Source organism: Artemia sp. Qi Xiang Cuo, chromosome 2 (genome assembly GCF_049724085.1).
Source record: "Artemia sp. Qi Xiang Cuo chromosome 2, ASM4972408v1, whole genome shotgun sequence".
Taxonomy (NCBI): Eukaryota; Metazoa; Arthropoda; class Branchiopoda; order Anostraca; family Artemiidae; genus Artemia; species Artemia sp. Qi Xiang Cuo.
The window spans coordinates 26000404-26022143 of record NC_142795.1 but is presented as its reverse complement, the minus strand read 5'-3'; the positions used below and the strand labels follow the sequence as shown (position 1 = coordinate 26022143).

Here is a 21740-nt window from a genome sequence, read left to right as displayed (position 1 = left end):
ATTTCTATTTTTTTAAATTATCGCAACTGAGTAAAATTATCATTCTATAAAAAGGGAAAAAAGACTGTATTCGACTAAAATTAAAAGGTCAAAACTTTAAGATTGAAAGAAATTTTGTAAAGATAAAGGCAGCTTAGATTCCTGGAGTACAATACATATAGTATGGTCTAACCACCCCTCCCTAGTATCCCCTATTCATATTGCAAAAGATAACGGTATGTACGCAGAACAACACCAGGAAGCTGTTGAGATATTTTTCAACAATTGGTGTACCCCTGATGACGACTCAACGGAAGCTTCTTATCACCGCCAGATTCTAGGTCAAGTTGAATATGTATGTTACAATAACCGGTATACATTGTCACCAATAACACTTGATTCATTACAAGATGCTATTAATTCTCTTAATCCACTGAAAGCTCCTGGCTTAGATGATATTGTTAATGTAGTTATAAAACAGATATCCAACCAGAAGCGTAGAAAGGTGGGTTGGACCGCTCCGGATACCAGCCCTGGAGGGGTGAAAAAAAATTGGTCTAAAAGGACTTATGATTGATTAGGGCCCGCAGTGCAAAAAGTGAGCAGCAATGCTACTTGGCAGTTTGAATGGCCTAGTCAAATATATTGGCACATTCTGTCTGAAAATACCAGTACTTCTACTATCCTCAAATTTTTGAAGATTTCCCCAAAAATCTGTCTTCTCGGAAACAGATTGGTTCCCCAAAAATACCCTTTCGTTCAGGGTTGCCACCCCTAGTGATTTATCAGTAGTGAGAATCTACCCCTAGTAACTATCACTTTCAATTAGCTTGACATAAATTTCCATGCCAAGGCATATAATGAATATAACTTCGGTTGGCTATCTTGGAGACCAGGAACTTGCTAAAGAGTTCAGAAACTGAAGTGCCAAAATGAGTTTAGTTGAGAATTAAGAAGAAATATCTTCAGGAGACATGTTAAATTAAATCCCACGTCTGAGAAGGTTTTTACAAGCGGCAAACGTTCCTGAAAAAGTGACTCTGAATTGGAGTTCTTTGGGACTACTGCAGTTTATAGTTGAATATGAGCTTCCAGACTCTATTCCTAATCTAACTCTAGCATTAAGGATTTACCTGACATTATGTGTTTCTGTTGCTTCTTGCAAAAGGAGTTTTTTCAAACTCAAGCTTATTAAAAATTATTTTAGATCTACTATGAGTTCGACTATCGAGCTTAGTCATGCTATCTATTGAAAACAGTGTAGCAAAAAAAAAAAAGATTTTGATGAGGCTATTTCTAAGCTTGTAGAAGACGTAGGTAGAAACAAGAGGCTCTGAAGAAAATTTAGGTTTTAAATACAGTACATTTTGTTAAATTCGTGCAGATAAATATATATATATATATATATATATATATATATATATATATATATATATATATATATATATATATATATATATATATATATATATATATATATATATATATATATATATATATATATATATATATATATATATATATATATATATATATATATATATACATATATACATATACATATATATATACATATATACATATATATATACATATATACATATATACATATATATATATATATATATATATATATATATATATATATATATATATATATATATATATATATATATATATATATATATATATATATATATATATATATATATATATATCATTCAATCACCTGGGTGTTTGAAGTCAAGGTACAAAACTCAAAAACACGACAGCTAGAGCTATTCTTGTATTTCCTCTTAAAACGTTTTTAATAAAAGCCACTGCCCATTTTAGCCTTACTTAATGTAAGCCACGAATTAAAACAGTGTGGTTTGATATTGTAATAATAATGTTAATATGCATAAAAATGTTGAATTTTGCTTAAATTTATGTATTTAGAATAAAATGTATACATACCAATGTTGTACAACACGCAATTTACTTTTCCGTTCACTCCTTAATTTAAACACATCAAATAGCTTTTTTTAATTGTATGTTTCCACCATAATAAATATGACTCATCGATGTTTCAATGTTTGTTGGGGGAGGTGACAAGTTGAAATTCCGCCCTGGGTGTCACAAGACCTTGCTACGCCACTGTATCCATGTCTTAAGCCTCTCTTTGCTCAAAATATATAATGCATGTTTGAATATTAAGTATTTTCCAAGGGACTGGAAAAATGCTAAAATCATCAATTCTAAGCGGGAGAGAACTAATGACGGTTTACCGTCTTCTTATCTACCCATTAGCTTATTACCAGTTTTTGGCAAAATTTTCGAAAAAATCTTATCATATATTCTGAATGATTTAAGTATTAATAAGGACTGGATTTCTAAAGACCAGTTTGGAATTGTTAAAGGCAAATCAACTGTAGATGCCCTGGAAAAAAACTCATCAAAACAGTGGAAAATAACAAGATGAAGAAATTTACTATTTGCCTTCTCTTTGATATCAAAGGTGCCTTCGACAATGCATGGCAATCTGGGATTAAAAAAAAAGTTATTAGAATTAGGTTGTCCCCCTCTTCTAGTTATGATGATTAAAAGTTTTCCATCAGATTGATCAGTTTCTTATGGTGATAAAGCTGATAAGATACCTCGTATTCTTACGAAAAATCGTGCCCACAAGGATGCTTGCTCTTTCTGTTCTTATCATCTAGAGGCTGAAATTCATAGGAACACAAATGATTTTATTTCAAAATTCCAAATGACTATTCCCTGACATACCCCCTATTCCCTTTTCTTTCTGTTTGCAAATATTCAGATCCGCCAAATGTGGTTTAATGCTCTCACTCTTTATAATAGAAACTTTACTTAAATCAATGTTTTATAACAGTCAATTACAAATGTATTTTCTGAATAAGGTCAAATTACTAGGTTCTGGGTTATGGCATGACCCTTTATAGTCCCTGTTAAAAGGGCTTTCAATTACGCAATTATGGTCCAACAAAACCCAATAGATCGCATTCGATTATCTACCACTGTATTTCAGTTACAAGAGCGTTGGACTTGAAATCAGAACGTCAAGCATTCAATTCCTAATCGGAACTTTTTTTTCAATCATGGTTTTGTGCCTTAGATATGTTTATTTTTAAAAAATTTCACTGTTCAGTAAATGTCACAACCTCGTTTTTAAACTTGTCAAGTATTTTCATTCAACAGGGAATAGAGGTCATCCAGTTTCACGGTTTGCAACTAAATTCCAGTACGGTCTGCAGATCACTAAATTAATACCCCAACCCCTTACAGCTTAGGGGTTGAAGAAGTGTAGGCATATGGTTCTGGAACTACTCAAAGTTGTATATTCAAAGAAGGTTTTTGGTTTATATTATATTTATTTATTCATATTATTTAATTATTTCTACTATTTAATAGAGAGGATTAAACTACATGTAATGTATATAGAGAAATCATAGCACTAAAACTCTATTTGCATTTTTTTTTCCGTGATCTTTTTCTAATTCTCTGGTTACTATCCAGATTTTTCTTGTTTATTGCTATTCCGCAACTATATGTCTAAGGTTTTTGTTGTTTATCAGGTGAGAGGGGGGGGGGGCCTTTTAAGTGAAATAAGTTAGACATACAAGCATTTTGAGTAGGTTTTGAAAACTTAAAAATCTACCTTAGAAAAATAGTTAATCTTTCCTAACTGTCGAGGCTGTCCACCTTTAAAAATTGTGTACACCATTCTGTGTAGCATGGATTTCTCGGCATTATTTGAAAAACGATCAGAAATCAAATATATATATAAAAAAAATTTTCAACTGAAAGTAAGGAGCGACATAAAAACTTAAGACGAACAGAAATTGTTGTGTATAGAGGGGGCTGCCCCCCTCCCTTACGAAAAAAGTAAATAAGATCATTGCAGATTTGTTTCTACATTAAATTTAAATTGAAAACGAGGAAAGATTTTTTTTTAAACATGTTTTTCTGAGGGAAGTAAAGAGCAAAGTTGAAACTTACAACGAACAAACATTATTGCTTCAAGTGTATCTAGTGTATATTAATAAAACTAGTACAACTAGTACAAGAATCAAGTTTTCTCAAATAAAAGTAGAGACCAACATTAAAACTTAAGACGCACATAAATTATTATATATAGTAGGGAAATTATCCCTTTTTCAACCCTCGCTCTTTTTGCAAATTTTTATTTTCTTAACAATGAAACAGGGACAACAGGTTTTCTTATTACCTGATTGTATTGCACCATGTAGCAATATCTTTTTATACACCTGTCATGAGTAGACACCGCAATAATTTTCTTCGTTTGTTTACGTTGATTACGGGGGCAGATGGGAACATGAGATAGGTGCAAAAATAACCGAAACCACGGGAAAAAGCCTTATGGCCAAACGTCCAGCACAAAGCATCCCTCGTCCAGCAAGAGTGGCTTGTTTGAACGTTTGCAGGAGGTAAGTGGTTGTGGGCTTACATTGCCAGTAAATTATTCTTACAACCGTTTTTGTGTTGTCTTTTTTCCTGCTTTTGCTTCAATGAGTACGCAATATCAGAATAGGCAAGCCACCCATAAAAATTAAACAAAAAAAAACACTTTTTTCAGCTGAAAGTAAGGAGCAACATTAAAAGTTAAAACGAGCAGAAATTATTCGTATATAAGGGTTGGCTAACCCCCATTGGTTGGGATTGTAAGAAAGGATTTAAAAAATGGAAATTCCTAGAAAGAGTGAAGCTTCTAGTGGATTGGGGAGGAGTATATATAGCTGTGTTGGCATCGAAGGGCTTGGGACTGCAAAGGGTTGCTAGAAATAGCGGTTGGAGTGAATTAGGTGTAATTAGTAAAACACAAACGTTTTTAGTCATATTTGAAGTTGCTAGACCAGGAGGAGAAATTAATTAAGACAATTTTTCATTAAGGTAGACTTTGCAAGAGTAGTGAAAAGCATGGGCGCCCATATGGGGGGCAGGGGGGGCTCTTGCCCCCCCTGGCTGATTGATGCTGCCTTATTTTTATATTTTTGTTCTGAGATTTCTATTATATAGCATTAAAAGTAGCAATTAGACGAAGTTTGCCCCCCCCCTGGAATTCAGCTTATGGGCGCCCATGGTGAAAAGTTCACCCCATTGTGTTTTGAACTCATTCTTAACGGTTTGTCTAAGCATTTGGCCTATAATACAAAGCTAAGGTTAGGTTATAGAAGATTGTACAGTTCTTTCTTCTCCTTTTTTTTTAACTAGTACTAGAATACTTAGTTTTGCTTGGTGAGAGAAAGACAGTTTTTTGTTTTAATTTTTCATCTCATTCGTAAGACAACTTTAACTTCATTGTATTTTATTCAGCGGGGAAAGTAAACCATTAGGGTATTAGAGATGTGGGTATTTGTGACGTCATTTATATGAAAAATATTTTTCAAAAACTAGTGAATGCCCTAAACGAATTTTCCCAAAGTTGTTTCCCAAACAAAAATTTTATTTTTATTAAAATAAAGTAAACGGACCAGTTGGCAGTAAGCATAACCAAATTCAATCCGGAATTTTCGTTTTGGCCATATCTTCATCCCAATTACTTTAAAATAAAAGTAAATAGACAAAATCTAAAGGCAAAATGATAAAAATGACATTTTGTAAAAAGACAAAATGACTTGGGGTAACGAAAGAGTGGCACAAAATTAGTATAGGAAGGTGGTATGTATGGGAACAAATGAGTTGCTCCCAAAGTTGAACCCCACCTTGACTAAACATTTTCTGAGACTCAAAATGTCTGAGATGAGAATGATTAGAGAATCCATTATGGACATTTTCCCAAACTGTCCAAAATTGGACATTTTGGGAAACATCTTTCCCACGCTGAATTCATATTATGTCAAAAGTGTGAGATGGCTAATATGTAAAAAAGAGCCCATCTGATAGAAGAATGTCCAGTTAGAATTAGACACCGGCTTGATATACCAAGCCAGTAGCTCTGTAGCCCACAGAGTGAAGCAAAAGGAAAAGGGCTATATAGTATCGACTGAAGAGCCCGCCTGCTGTGAAATAGAAGAAGAAGATATGTTTCATTATGTTATTGTCAAGCTATAGAATATAATGAAAGAAAGAGAAATTCGACAGTTGGCAAGATTTATGGTAAGGGTGGGGAGGCCAAATCTATTATTGGCCCCCCAGCCACAAATGGAGCGTATTTTGGGGGGCGTGAAGGCAATGGACCTTGAAGTCCTGCGCCCCAATCCAGGGATAGTGGGTCCACTCTCACCATCTTAGTAAAAAGGAGTCTAACGCATAACAAAAATTCACATCAAGATACTTATTCTCCATAAGTTCCTGGAAGTGAGCACATGAGGTATAATACAATTCCAAAACGAAAAGATGTAGCTTTAATCAAGCTATCACTTTTGCAGATTACCTATAGCTTGCAAATATTATGCAATGCAAAAAGGTGATGGCAGCATAGCAGGAGACTGCATTACCTCATTGACATCTAGCTTAATGTTTTCCTAGAGGGCAGAACTTGACGCTCATGTGACTGCAGTTTAAAATATTCAATAATGCTTCAGAATATGGATTGGATTTTGCATTTTTCTTTGTTTTTCCTCTCTAGATCTCTTGGTAGGCCAAATATTCTCTATTTTCAAAAAAAACTATAGGCATGTAGTGAAGCTCCGTGATAACCAGCTAGATCCCTAGGCTACATCTCATTATAGCCTATCTACACAAGGGACAAGGAAATTCATTATGGCATCAGATCAAAGTTTTAAGATAGCCTAATACATAGACCAATGCTATTTTGGAAGGATCTCTAAAAAGACAAAATTCTACTTGAAGAGCTTTTGGCTCTCTTGGAAAGTAGTTGAGTAAGGTTAATGAAGCTTCTAGCCTAGGAATGAATCCAGGGTAAATTTCTACCAAATCATATTATTGAGTTAGGAATAAAGTGAATACACCATTCGATGCCTTTTTTATGCTGATTACAAATATAATAATCATTTCTATTGGAAATGAATTCCCCCCTATATTTGCCAATTCAGGGTTTGGTTAGGTTGTAGAAATCTATACCCTGAATTGGTATATATAGGGCGGGGGCTGAAATTCATTTCTGATAGAAATGATTACTATATTTGTAATCAGCATAACAAAAGGCATCAAGGGGTATATTCACTTTATGCATAGGCTAAGTCAATAATATGATTTGGTAGAAATTTACCAAATCCAGAGCCTTAATGATGGTATTGTGAAGTAGGCTAGCTACATCCAATCCTTACCTCTTCAATTTATACTGACCTTTGAGGGTCTTTTATAATATTTTAGCTAGAAAAGCTAGACTAGGCCTATACCCATAGAAATAGAAATGCTTTTCAAATAAGGTAGATAAAAAGGTCTTGAGCCTCATACCTTTGCTTGGTTCCAATCTCTATAGTATTAGAGATTGGACAGGATTTAAAATTTAAGAAGAATCCTTGACATGGCTCAAAATTTTTTGAACATTAAATGACCTTTTACCTTTAATTACAGGTTAGAGCAACTGTAAATCATAGGCCTATTTGTCTAGCCTACAACAATGTGGTTATGGTTCTCCTATAGAACATTGCTGAATAGGTACTCTTGTGGTGCTACTTCCTGTGTGTGGACTCAGGGACATTTCATCTGAATTAAAATATTTGGCATGATATTTCTTGCTTTCATATTATTTTTTATATAAACTAAAACTCCTCTTTTATTATAGCTTAAGTATAGGTTATTTGAGTTTAACTTAATGCTAACAGATCTAGTAGACTATGACTCCATTTGAGAGCTTTAAGGCCCTCTGGACCTGGTAGTGCTCTTGAGTTGGTGACTCCCAGTCAAATCTCCACTGCCTCTTCTCTCACTCCTTGTCAAGTTGGTATTTGAAGGACTGGATAGAGAGAGGACTGACAGTGGAATTCTTCAATTCATTCCAGTGGTTAATGACTTTTAAAAGTACATTTAATGGATTCTTGACCTGGAGCTTAATGTTAGTTGCTTCGTTAAGTGTCTTCTAGTGAGATGAGGACTGGTACTGCAGTTGTCCATAAAGATGGTAGAGTTTTCTTTTTGGAGTCTATAAGTCAGCATCATATTGCTACACACATATCTGTAGAGAAGGGTAGGTAGCTTGAGTTGCTTGAGGCAGTCTTCATGTGAAGATTATTTTGGGCTTTTCTTGCACTTTGTTGCTTGCATTTTACATAAGACTTACATTTTCTGGCAAGAGAGACCAGCCAGGCACATGCCAAAATTGAGATGGGGTCTAATTTGAGCCTTTAAAAGTTTTTTGAATATTGTTCCCTCTTGGCTACTAATGGTCCTTTAACACCAAGGTCTCTTTCTTCTTCTCTATTCTGTAGATGCTCCCTCATTTTAATTATGGGATTTAAAATTGAGTGGGTAGCCATTCAGTTATTGGGTTTAAGGTGCATTTTGTATTATTTGGTTGTATTTTGTATTATCAGCATTTGGTTGTATTATTTTATTTATTTATTTTTATTTTAAATAAAAAATGGAGTAAGCCACAGGCTTGTCTTGTTACAAATTAACAGTAAACAAAAAATAAGCAACAATGCACAAAAGACAATATACATGAACTGAACCCCTGGGGTTTGATTGGTACCACTATTAACTAATAAACTCCTTAGGCTGAACACATTACAAAAAAAAACACATCAGAATGCACAAAGAGAGAAATTTATTAAAATCTTTTTAGAGGCTCTGAGTAAAACAAATCATACAAATGCTAGTGTTGGGCAATATTGATATAAAAACAAATATTGTTTCAGCTTTTTCTGGTATCTACCAGTGAATGTCCAGCAGAAAAGATACAACATAAAAAATGGTTTTGCACATGGTCAAGAAGAAGAATAACCTATTCAATGTACTGACTCATATATGAAGATACACAGCATGCAGAATTGTATCTATAAGATGGCTTAGCTGGTTCTCAAACTATGTTTAGTGAGGGTGGGCTGTCAAATGTTGCTGAGAACCTCCAAAAGGCTTGGCTAGATAAAATACCTGTCTTAGCTTATAGGCCTTGTTCAGATCATACTCTTCATGATTGCCACATACCTCAATCTGCATTTCTAGAAATTAATTAAAAAATTTCCAAACAATAAGTTTTTCAAAGAAAAGTAAAGGCCATTTTAAACATAAGCTCAGCAGATACAAATACCTGTTAAAATTCAAACTCAAAACAACCAATAATTACTATTAAAACCTACTGTGTCATTGGTGCTTTACTGAAAACCAATTTTATTAAAAATATTTTCTTTTGTACTTAATATTGAAAATAAACATTAAAATTATAGTAAGATTTTGAACTGATGAGCTTTCAGCAATTAGTATCATTATACATCAAATATTCAGTTTAATTTATTAGTTCTTTCTAATGTTGTTCAAGACAAATATAGTTTCACTACAAACAAGAGTTTGAATACTGTCCCCTTCCTTAACTGTAAATAAAACCAAAAGCCTACTGTGTCATTGGGGCTTCACTGAAAACTAATTATATTACAAATATTTTCTTTTCCAGTTCTTACAGCATTGAAAATAAAATTAGAGTGAAATAAATTCTTGAAATGATGAATCTTTCAACAACTAATATTATTATATATCAAATATTCAATTTGATGTTGTTTATACTTTCCAAGACTGTTCATGATTCATATAGTTTTCAGTAAAGTGCCAATGACACAGTAGGTTATAGACTTTTACAGTGAGAGAAGGAGGCAATACCCAAACTCTTGCTTGTAGTGATTTTTGTTTGTTTCAAGCTTGATTTGCATATTCAATTTAAGCTTCACTTGTTTTAAGATTTATCATTTACATTAATATCTATTGTATGTTTGTTTCCATTGATCGTTTTTTTATTTTTTGTTCATTTTAAGTTTCATTTATACTTCAATAGCAATTTTTTTTTCATTTTAAGCTTGATTTTAATATTCAATCTAAGCATTACTTGCTTTAAGATCTATTTATTCATTTACATTGTTAGTTGTTGTATGTTTTTTCCTGTGATTGTTTATTTAATTTCTGTTTGTTTTTGGTTTCATTTATTCTTTAATAGTAATTTCTAGCTGTTTTGAGTTTGAATTTTAAGAGGTATTTGTATCTGCTGAGCTTAAGTTTAAAATGGCCTTTACTTTTTTTTTTTGAAAAACTTATTTTTTGGAAAGTTTTTTTTTCTAATTTTGTTTGTATTTGATTGCAAAAAGTTTCAAGTTTTTAAAAATTCCTTATTTCAAAATCAAACTTTAACAAAAAATAAAATGTTCATCAAAGTATCAAAACTGGTATCAAAGTAACAACATCAAAGTGAAAAAAGTTTGCCCCCTTTGAAGTTTATCCAACAACCCCTTCTATATGAAGTGCATCTGGAAAAAATAAATGGAGTGTGGGGGGAGGCAAGCTGCCCTCTGATCAGTTTTTACTCTTAAAAACTGAATTACAACTTTCAATTTCCAATCAAATGAGCCCTCTATGAAGTTTATACTAGCATCCCTTCCATAACCACCATATATGCCCCTAGGGCATAACTTACAATGCCTACCCTCAGGCCCTGGGGGGCTGTGTTGACACATGAGTTTTTGTTATCTGACCTTTGAACTATTTTTAACAAAATGTGTGTCTCAAAATATTTATCTGATGCATTTAGGGTGTGGAGGGGGACAGGGGGGCTAGTTGCCCTCCAATCTCTTTTGACTCTTAAAAAGTGAACAAGAACTTTCAATTTCGAATCAAATTGAACCCTCTCCAAAGTTTATACAAGCATCCCTTCCATAAAAACGAGTATATGCCCCCCAAGCATTACTTACAATGCCTGCCTCTGGGCCATGGGGGGGTTGCATTGACACAGGAGTTTTTCTTATCTGACCTTTGAATTATTTTTAATGAAATGGCTATTTTAAATTTTTTATTGGATAGGCTTGGGGAAAAAAGGGTGTTTGGGGGGGGGGGCAGAGCTAGTTGCCCTTGGATATATTTTGACTCTTAAAAAGTGAACTAGAACTTTCAATGTCCAATCAAATGAGCCCTCTCTGTAGTTTATACGAGTATTCCTTTCATAAGAACCATACACGCCCCCAGGAAAACACTTACAACGCCTACCCCCTGGGGGGTTGTGGTGACACCAGAGTCTTGATATCTAATTTTTTAACAATTTTAAAACAAACTGGCTATCTCAAAATTTCTAGCAGATGGGTTTGGGGAAAAAAGGCATGGGAGGGGGGAGCTAGTTGCCCTTAAATCTCTTGACTCTCAAAAAGTGAACTAGAACTTTCAAATCAAATCAGCCCTCTATGAAGTTTATACAAACATCCCTTTCATAAGAACCATACATGCCCTTAGGGCATAACTTAGAATGCCTTCTCCCAGGCCCTGGGGGGTTGCATTGACTCCAGAGTTTTTCTTATCCAACCTTTCAACTATTTTTTTTTTTTTTTTTTTTTACAAAATGTCTTTCTAAAAATTTTCATAAGATGGGTTTGGAAAAAGAAGGCATGGAGGGGGGGGGCTAGTTGCCCTCGGGTATCTTTTGACTATTAAAAAGTGAGCTCAAACTTTAAATTTCCAATCAAATGAGCCCTCTGCATTTTATACAAGCACCCCTTTCATAAGAACCATATATGCCTCAGGGCATAACTTACAATGCCTGCCCCTGGGCCCTGGAGAGTTGTGTTGACACCTGAGTTTTTGTTATCTGAATTTTGAACAATTTTTAACATAATGTCTATCTAAAAATTATAATTGGATGCATTTGGGAAAAAAAGAGGCATGGGGGGGGGTCTAGTTGCCCTTTAATCTCTTTTGACTCTCAAAAACTGAACTAGAACTTTCAATTTCCAATCAAATGAGCCCTCTCTGAAGTTTTTAAGAGCATCCCTTCCATAAGAACCATATATTCCCCCAGGGCATAACTTACAACGCCTGCCTTTGGGCCCTCGGGGGCTGTATTGACCCTGGAGTTTTCATTATATGGTCTTTGAACTATTTTTTTTAAAATGGGTATCTGAAAGTTCTTATTAGATGGGTTTGAGAAAAAGGGTGTGGAGGGGGGGGGGCTAGGTACCCTCCAATCTCTTTTGACTTAAAAAGTGAAACAGAACTTTTAATTTCCATTCAAATGAGCCCTCTTTGTAGTTTATACAAGCATCCCTTCCATAAGAACCATATGTGCCCCCAGAGTATAACTTACAATGCCTGCCCCTGGGCCCTGGGGGGTTCTGTTGACACTGGAGTTTTTGTTATATGATCTTTGAACTATTTTTAACAAAATAGCTATCTCAAAATTTCTTATCGGATGCATTTGGGGCAAAAGGGCAGGGGGGGAGGGGCTCGTTACCCTCCAATATTTTTTGACACTTAAAAAGTGAACTAGAACCTTTAATTTCGAATCAAACGAGCTCTCTCTGAAGTTTATACAAGCATTTCTTCCATAAGAACCATATATGCCCCCAGGGCATAATTTATAATCCTTGCCCTGAAGACCTTGGGGGGGGGGAGTGTTGTGCTCAAAGATATAAGTTCCAGAATTTTCAAGTACGTTGAACAAAATGGCTATCTCAAAATCTTTATTGAAAGTGTTTGGGAAAATGGTGGGCGTGGAAGGGGTGTTAGTTGCCTTCCAGTCACTTTCGACTATTAAAAAGGGCCCTAGCCATTTAAATTTCCAATCGAATCAGCCCTTTTTGAAGTTTCTACAACAATGCTTTCTATAAAACCTTGGATGCCCCAGGCCATAACTTACAACCCTTGCCCTGAGGGTTTTGGGGGGTTGTCATCCTCAAAGACCTAATTTCCAGAATTTTCAACCATATTGAACAAAATGGCTATCTAAAAATTTTGATTGGATTTTTTTTTGGGGAAAAGGTGGGCATGAGAGGGGGGTTAGTTGCCCTCCAATCACTTTCGACTATTAAAAAGGGCACAAGCCCTTGAATTTCCAATCAAATGAGCCCTTTTTGAAGTTTCTACAACAAAGCTTTCTATAAAAAGCTTATATGCCCCCAGGGAATAACTTACAACCCTCGCCCCGAGGGCTTTGGGCAAGTTTCCTCCTCAAAAATACAATTTCTATCTGGAAATCAAATGTGTAGAACAAAATGATTACCGTATCTCAAAATTTTGATTGAATGTCTTTGGGAAACTCGTTGGCATGGAAGGGGTGTTTGTTGCCTTCCAATCGCTTTTGACCCTTAAAAAGGGCACTAGAACTCTCGATTTTCAATCGAATGAGCCCCCTTTGAAGTTTTACGACGACCCCTCTGCCTCTGGGAAAAAAATAATAATAAATAAATAATAAAACATTGGAACCATATGGCCTTTACTATAGGCAACGCTATAGTGTTGCCTCTGATTGTATGTTACCCTGACAGTCTTCTCCAAGTTGACAGTAAATTAGTAAAATACATGGTTTGGGCCTTACTGGAATCTGTATCAGTGGATACAAGGGCAGAGTCAAGCCAGTTTTTGAGGATCACGTGATGAAGTTTTAGTAGTCAATGCAAGACAAGCTTTGTCAGCAGCTGCATCTGTCATAGTTCTCTAGATTTTCAGTAGGGAATCTTTAGTTCCAAGAAAAACTAAGCCACTCAAGTTGTGGGAGTCTTGTAATGTGGGTCTCAGAAATACCTATACAAAGTTGTCTTAAAATTATTGTCCATGCCTGCCATCTATATTCTTTCTGGGAGTGGATTCCAAGCCTGATTAGCTAATCAAATAGTTTGTGGTTACATACTTTAAGTAAGGAGCAACTCAGCCAAATAGCAACCAAAATGTAAAACATGAAACTTTTTGCAAGGATGATTGTATTGAACTAATAGTCATATAAAATCAGGAGAGGGCTTGCTGAAATGGAAATTACAATTCTAGCTCCCCATTTTGTGACCAAACTGATTGGAGGGCAACTAGATTGCCCTTCCCTCCCATGGTCTTTTTTTAACCAAAATCATCCAATCAAAATTTTGAGACAGCCGTTTCAATCAGCATAGTTGAAAGGTCAAGTATCATACCTCTGGAGATGACATGACCCTGCAGGTCTGTGGAGAAAAAAGTTTTAATTTATGGAATTTGTCAAGTGTTTACATATAGTTTATGTTATTGGGAAATAAACAGACATTTTTGGGGGAGGGTGAATTTTATGTGGGGGAGTTTCCTGTGGGGGGAGGGATTTTACAAGGGAGAATTTTTCATGGGGAGAGAAGTTTCTAAGGAAGAACTATCAAAGGGAATTCACAGGGGAATTTGCCAGAATTCTTATACAAAATTCATTTTATTTGATTAACTTTCTCTTTGCAAATTTAATTTTATATATAGAGATATTCTGGGAAAATTGAGCAGGGAAAACTTTCAAAGGAGTTGCACTTGTCTGGGGGATTTTCCATGGGGGGCAGTAGATTTTCCGCAGGGGAGATTCTCCTTGGAGAAATTTTAGGGGGGACAAACTTTCCATTGAGACATTGAGCAGGGAGAATATTTTCCATGAATCTCCCCCCCCCCCAAGAAATTAAATAAATAAAAAACTAATTTTTCAACTAAATCTAAGAAGCAATATTAAAGCTTAAGACAAACGAAAATTATCCCATATATGAGGGCAAATCCCCCCGTTCAATACCTTGCTCTTTACATTAATTTTTACTTGTTGTCCCAATTATTTATAAAGAACTCCTGAAACACAAGAGCCATCTAATTAGAGTAAAGAGATTTTAAAAATACAAGAAAAACTTTAGCATGGAGAACAGGATTTTGAGGAGAAGTTATACCCTTCATATACAGAACAATTTCTGTTCTTTTAAGTTTTAGTGCTGCTCGTTACTTTCAGTTGAAAAAAAAAACGATTTTTTATTTATTTAATCATTAAAAGGATGAACCAATTCTCAGTGGAAAATTTGCTGATTTGAATAGCCAAATATAGCCAGTGATTTGTTTTTGTTATTGTGGTTCCAAGTAATTCCAAACTAGGTATTTTGTAATGTTTGTTCATTTAATAGAAGTTTTTCTGTATTTTATTCAAAATTTGGAAAATAATTGTGTTAAATGCTCTTTTTGTTATTGAATTGCTTTGTTATTGAATTTTGCCAGACCTTAAAGTTAATCTGAACAAAAAAATGATAAGAAATATGGATATCAATATATTGATTATTGAAAGTAAAAATATTGATATTTTGTTTAATCAAATTATCACCCAACACTAACAAATGCCATAAATATTATGGTTATATATTACCTTAAATTGCACTTGTCAGTGATAGGAAGGGTCCTGTAATTGCCAGTCAGTGAAGATTGTGTGCTGACTGATCAGGTGAGTCCCAAAATAATCGCCAGGGCTCGTTGCACCATTCCTTGTCAACTGGTGATTTGAATGACTCAATACTGGTAGAAGTGATTGTTCCTGGTTTAACGAGTATTCACCACCCAATTAGAAAATAATTTGTTATGTAACCTTGAGTTGGCATGCTTCTTGAAAAGTTTTTGATCATGTCCTCTTGTCCTTGAAGAGACATCTGGTTGAGAGACATTTGGGATAAGTTATTTATGGTTGAGCAGCTTGAATACCATAATCATATCCCCTCTCTTTTGGCAATAAGTCAGTGAGGGTAAATTTATTTTTTCCAGCCGGGAGTGGTATAGAATGTTATAGAAACCTCAGATGCATTTAGTTGTATGCCTCTGAACTGCTTCTTGAGTTTCTTAGTCAGATTTATTAATTGGGTTGGCAATGCACATGCCAAACTCTAGCTTAGGTTGAATAAAACCTTTATAGAGTTTTTAAATAACTGATGGTGAACAACCACTGAAAGTTCTCTTTAATATACCAAGTCTTACTGGCCTTTGCTGCCACAGTCTGGGCATGCAAACTAAACTTTAGCTGTTCATCAACTAATAGACCCAGATCATGTTCAGCATGGCTACTGACAAAAGGTTGCCTTGTTTTGTCCATTGACTCAATTGAGAACTGGTGTCTTGAATTTTTATTACCAAAGTTGATAACATTGCATTTCTGGACATTGAACTTCAGCTTCCAAGTCCCTGCCCAGCAAGTAAATGAGTCCCAGTCTGCTTGAATGGTTTCTATTTTTCCTGAACTTTCAACTGAACCAATTACCTTTGAATCATCTGCATAAAGGGTTACCTTATTTTTAATGTTACAAGGTGCATCATTAATGAAAATATTAGATAAAGTTGAGACCAGGACTATGCCTTGAGGTACTGTACTGCACTTCTGCAACATCAGAGAGAAATGATTGTCCATTGTCCCCAAGACTTTAACTGCTTGTTTTCTATTACTAAGGAAAAGCATCACCCAGTCAGTAGTTTCTGTATTAATACCAATAGCTTCAAGCTTAATATGCAGTTGCCTGTATCAAACCTTATCAAATGCTTTAGAAAAGTCCAGCAAAATCATGTCAACTGGGAAACCCTTGTCTATAAGTTTGGTAACATAGTCATATGCATCAATAAAGTTGGTTTCAACTGATTTGATGGAGCAGAAACCATGCTGCCATGGGGACAACAGCTTATTTTGAGTCAGATGTTGAATGACTGCAGAGTTAACTATGCTTTCAAGTATTTTTCCCACAACAGAGGTGATACTGATATCAACCTTTTTTTTACAGCAGTTTCCCATATTACTCACTTTCTGATTTTCCCATATACTGTGTTTTTAACCCATCACCAGGTCTCAAATATGACTTCACCATCTTAAAGGGCATCAAGGAATCACTATAAGTCCATAAGCAAACAATTTTTATGTCAAACTGACTGGCATCAAAAGGCCTGGCCATACTTTCTTCTGCTGTTGTGGGGTAACTCCGACAGTGTTGGACTTACCCAACAGATAAACGTTACAAGTATCATAGCCGAGGTTCACAAATCACTGAATGAAAATGATTGTTTGTATGTTAAAAAAGAAAAACATATCACACAAATTATGGTTTGACTTCAGATACAAAAAGTTACTCATATATGTTGTAGCTTACGTGTATGGGCATAAAACAAAGATCTACTGACGTTTGCCAGTAACTGCCTTTTACAATACAATAACCTTACGGATTTGGGGTATTTCAAATGGTCATGTTCCCACTAAGTTTACTGGTCCTGTAAAAATGTATTTGTTATCCACAGTATCAATATCGTCTTTCTTTGGCCAATTGAAAGAGTAGGTGGCAAGGCTCTAGCAGTGAAGAAACTTGAGCTTAACTTTTCCCTCGTCTGGAAAGTCTAGAACCCTTCCTATGTACCAACCTTGTTCGTCATTCCTGGCATCGTATCTAACTACATAGTACTCATTTAGCTTGGGAACAATCTTTTGCTTACTGGGTGTCTCCTTGTCATCACTGTCACCTTCTTGAATAGTATCTTGAATACTCTGATCATCCTCATCAGAGCCAAGTTCAAGGCTAGTGTCTGATTCACTATCACTCGAATCTCTATTGGCTTCCCTCTTAGGAAGAATTTTTTTGTCGATTTTATACCCTTCCCATCTGAACTTTTCTTCTTCCCTTTGCCTTTTGCTTTCAGATTTTCTTCCCTCTTAAGCACCTCTAGATGTTCTTTTGATGTTATCACTTCTGCCTCTCTAGCAATTTTTGTCCGTTTTTCTATTCCTGAAACTGATTGTAGGTCGGGCCGCTTGATTGAGTCAAGAAGAATCTCTTCAAAAGTTTTTAATTGGTTGCCAAGTAACTTCCTCGGACTAAAGGTAACAGAAAAGGCAATTTTTTCTAGTTCGGTGTTGACGTCGGTTGTGACTTTAGATGTGCCTGAATTTTCCTCTTACTCCTTTTTCATTTGTGCATAGCGTCTCAACTTGGTAGGTTCAAACTTGGTTTGGTCAATTACGGATGGGTTTACTCTCATTGGAACACTCAGATCGAAGATTCCAGTTGCTTTGAACGACTTTTCGATCAGACTAGGAGTAAGATAGGTATCCCATACCTTTGATAAGAGCTACACAAAATCCTTCTTTGACAGAATGTCGCCAGGGTGCTCCCTCTGCCATTTCGCGAGATTCTGATCAGAAGACACTTTCATTCCCTTGAAAACCACTTTATCGAGGGGTTGAAGCATGTGGGATGCATGTGGAGGTAGCTTGAGAATTGTCACGTTATTTTCGTTTGCAAGTTTGACAAGATCAAGAGAAAGATGTGAGCCATGTCCATCTAAGATGAGAAGTGCCTTTCCCTTTAGATGAGGAAGAAACTGGAATTCAAACCAGTTCATAAAGAGATCAGACATCATCCACCCTTTCTTGGTAGATGAGTAAGATGTACCAGGGTAAGCTCCCTCTACAGGTATCCTTGAGGTCCAGGTATTCTTTGCAGAGAAAACTATTAGAGGTGGGAGTTTTTCTCCGTTTGCACTGATACAAGCCAAGAAAGTTGTATTTTCACGTCCTTTACCACCTGTTCTACGAGTGGTTGGTGAGCCTTTGGCTCCAGCAACTTTCGTGTTGCCAGGATCCCTGCAGAAAGATGTCTCGTCCAAATTAAACCAGCATTGGGGCTTGTCAAGAATATCCATCGCCGTGGCAGTTTCATACAACAGCTCATAAAAACCATACATTATAAAGGGGTCATATTGCTGCAAAAATCTTTTGTTTTCTAACCTTTCTGGTTTCTTTAGTCAAAACCAGGTTGGTTGTCCTTAAATCTTGTTTGAACTTTGTTCTTGATGAAATAGTCTTGGACTTGGTCAAGAAATTCCTGCTTGCTGAGACCTATGCCCCACTTTTCAAGTATTCGGAGACCCTGAGCCATATCCTTTTATATTTCAGCAGGAATTTCTTGGCTCCTCCCTACACGGCAAACTGGCTTTTTAACTTATGTCTTCTTCATGAAACGGCCATGCAAGGTGGTACGCTGTATCTGAAACACTTTGGAAGCCTGTAGAATAGACATTCTCTTTGAAGATATCTCTGATAGAATGTTTTGTAGCTGAGTTGCATCATATGTTCCTCCAACCCCGCGTTGTTTTTTCCAAACATAATTTCTAGGCATCTAGAAAAGACAAAGGAATTATGAATGAATGGATGAATTTATTCAAAGGGAATTATGAATGAATTGATGATGAATGTATTCGAAAACCTGTCACAAGCAGGTGTGCCAAAAATTCCAAAACTGCCAGTAGCAGAATTCCAAAAGCTTCCACCACTTTAGCAGCAAAATCCGTGTTTTGACAGCTTTTCTTTGAGCAAAAAGTATTTCTATAGGTAAAATTTGCAGAAAAGTAATAAATGTAAGTTAGTATAGCTTGCGGTTAGGAATATCAATAGTTTTCTGAATCATATTTAATCATATTAAAGTACTGTCTCATATTTACTCTAATATTGCAATAGTGTATAATATTCAAAGTCTCAAGTATACAGTATATAGCTTACTGCTGATAGTTTATGGATTGAGTTGTACACTCCAATGATATTGGTATTATAAAAATAATACACACCCAACTGCATTCTTAATATTCATTGATCACTATACTACAACTATAAAAAGGTCAGTATACTTTTACTAGCATAGGAAGAAAGGTCAGTAATTCAATGATCTATGTCTTGTTTTGATGTGTAGTAAATAATTGAGACATAAAATTTTGAAAGTAGTGAAAAATTATGTCAAATCAAGTGAAAGTCATAAGTTACTAGGGGTGGATTGTCATCAGTGATAAATCACTAGGGATGGCAACCCTGAAAGAAAGGGGATTTTTGGGGAACCGATTTTGAGAATGTTTATGAGAAGACAGATTTTGGGGGAAATCCCCAAAAATTCGGGGATAGTGGAAGCACTGGTATTTTTGAAAAAATCTGCCAACAAATTTTACTAGGCCATGAAAACTGTCAAGCAGCACTGCTACTAAGCTATCCCACTTTTTGCACGGCGGAGCACGACTTGTGTTTTGGCCGTTTTCTTTGAGCAAAAATATTTTATATGTAAGAATGGCATTTTCAGACAAAATCTGCCAACAAATTTGATACCTGCCAAGTAGCATTTCTACTTTGCTACACTTTTTGCACGGAAGGTCACAAGTAAAGGTTAAGACGGAAAAAAATGACAAGGGGGAAAGATAAACGAAAGCAGGCACAGTTCTGCAATACATGAATGATCAACGCAACACTACATTCCACTAAGTTAGTAGAGCCATCTAAGGATAGTTACTGGCTTCAACCCTTATTATCTAAAGCTTAGAATCTGTTCTACGATTTGAAATATCGATCTTTGGTAACATGGGGTAAGTCCGACACCTCAGCCAAACTTCCCCCGTAGGCGGTAAGACCGGCATGTCGGACTTTACCCTGATGGGCTTTTTCGGGGGTAAGACCGACACCCCTCTTATCTGTTCAACTAATAACATTAGCTTGTTTTAAAAAATCAGGAAGATGCTCCTGGTCTTCTAGTTTCTAAGAAATGAAAAAAATTATGTATCTCTCTAATGCATCAGTTAAAGTAAAGTCAGTTACCTGTGTTCCTAAAAAAACGCCGTCCAAAAAACTTCAAAACCTTCTGAACAGAAGGCGGGCTAACTCTGCTGAAAGTTGATGGCACTGTTGCCTACTGCTACTAATATGGAAGAAAATATGAAAGCCTTCCACAGATACAATAGACCATAGACAAATTGAAGGTCGGTATCGGACTTACTCCACTGTCGGACTTTCCCTGATTCACCCTACATGTGTTTTCTAAATAACAATCTTTTTGGGTATAGTCTAAACCTACAGCTTATGATAATATGGTCACTTGCACCAAGTGGTGGTAAAGGTACTACACTTAGGACGGACTCATGGTCACTAACTAGAGCGAGATCAGGCAATGAAGGCACTTGGCTATCCCCGTATCTAGTTGGTAAATTTATGGTCTTGTACAAAGAATGTTTTCTTAGACATTCAAGGAAAGGCATAATTGAGTCACTTGTACTACCTATATACTGCCCTTCATAGCAAGAGGTTCCAACCAAAGCTGTTTTAAAAGCTGTAACATTATTTCTTAAAACAACATGGCCAGGTAACATGTTCCATCATCTAATGGACCAATTTACAAAAGACCCCTGTCCAACCTTTCTTAAAACCCTTTTCTTATACAATTTTAATGAATTCTGTCATGTGGGTGAGTAATGGCGAAACTGATAGAAATCACTAAAAGACAAATTATCAACACCTTTAATAATCCGAAATATATTAACTAAGTCCAATCTGTCCCTCTTGAATTGCAAAGAAGGTAGGCTCTGTTTGTATTAGTCTATGCTCTTAAGGCAAACACTTTAAATAAGGAACAAATTTTGATGTCTGTTTTTGTACTTTTTCAATAAGCTGTAAATCAGATTTTCTTGTTGGATACCACACAGATGTGCAGTATTCAACTGTTGGTTGTGTCATTGTCTTATAAACCTTAGTAAAGCTTTGCAGATTAAACCTTCCTTTGATACAAAGCAAACTGTGATTACATGATACATCTAATATTTTTTTTTTACCAAACCTCAATTGATTATCAAAAACAATACCAAGGTCCCTAATGAAATCAACAGAACATATTGGAACTTCATCAATAGAATACTGGTATGCCACTGCATTCACTTGATAATTCACCACATGACATTTTCTTTGATTAATAGTCATTGAATTTAAATTATACCCATTAACCAATGCATTTAAATCATCCTGTAAAAGCGCCACATCATCTGGGGAAGATAAGCCCTGATTGAATTGGAGAAGCCAGTCTTGAGTCCAATCTTGTATCCTGTCTAGGCTGTGTTGGATTTTCTGGGGGTTT

The 21740-nt window shown here is 35.6% G+C and overlaps 1 protein-coding gene across 2 annotated transcripts in view; it reads left to right on the top strand.

The window, feature by feature from the left end:
- Positions 1-6445: 6445 nt before the first annotated feature.
- The window catches only part of ATP6AP2 (ATPase H(+)-transporting accessory protein 2), a 50967-nt gene continuing 35672 nt past the window's right edge, over positions 6446-21740 (top strand). For both annotated transcript variants that reach the window (XM_089108034.1, XM_089108033.1), the window contains exon 1: positions 6446-6579. In XM_089108034.1, the coding sequence (XP_088964160.1) occupies positions 6519-6579 (61 nt within the window). In that variant the 5' untranslated portion in view covers positions 6446-6518. The remainder of the gene's footprint in view (positions 6580-21740) is intronic.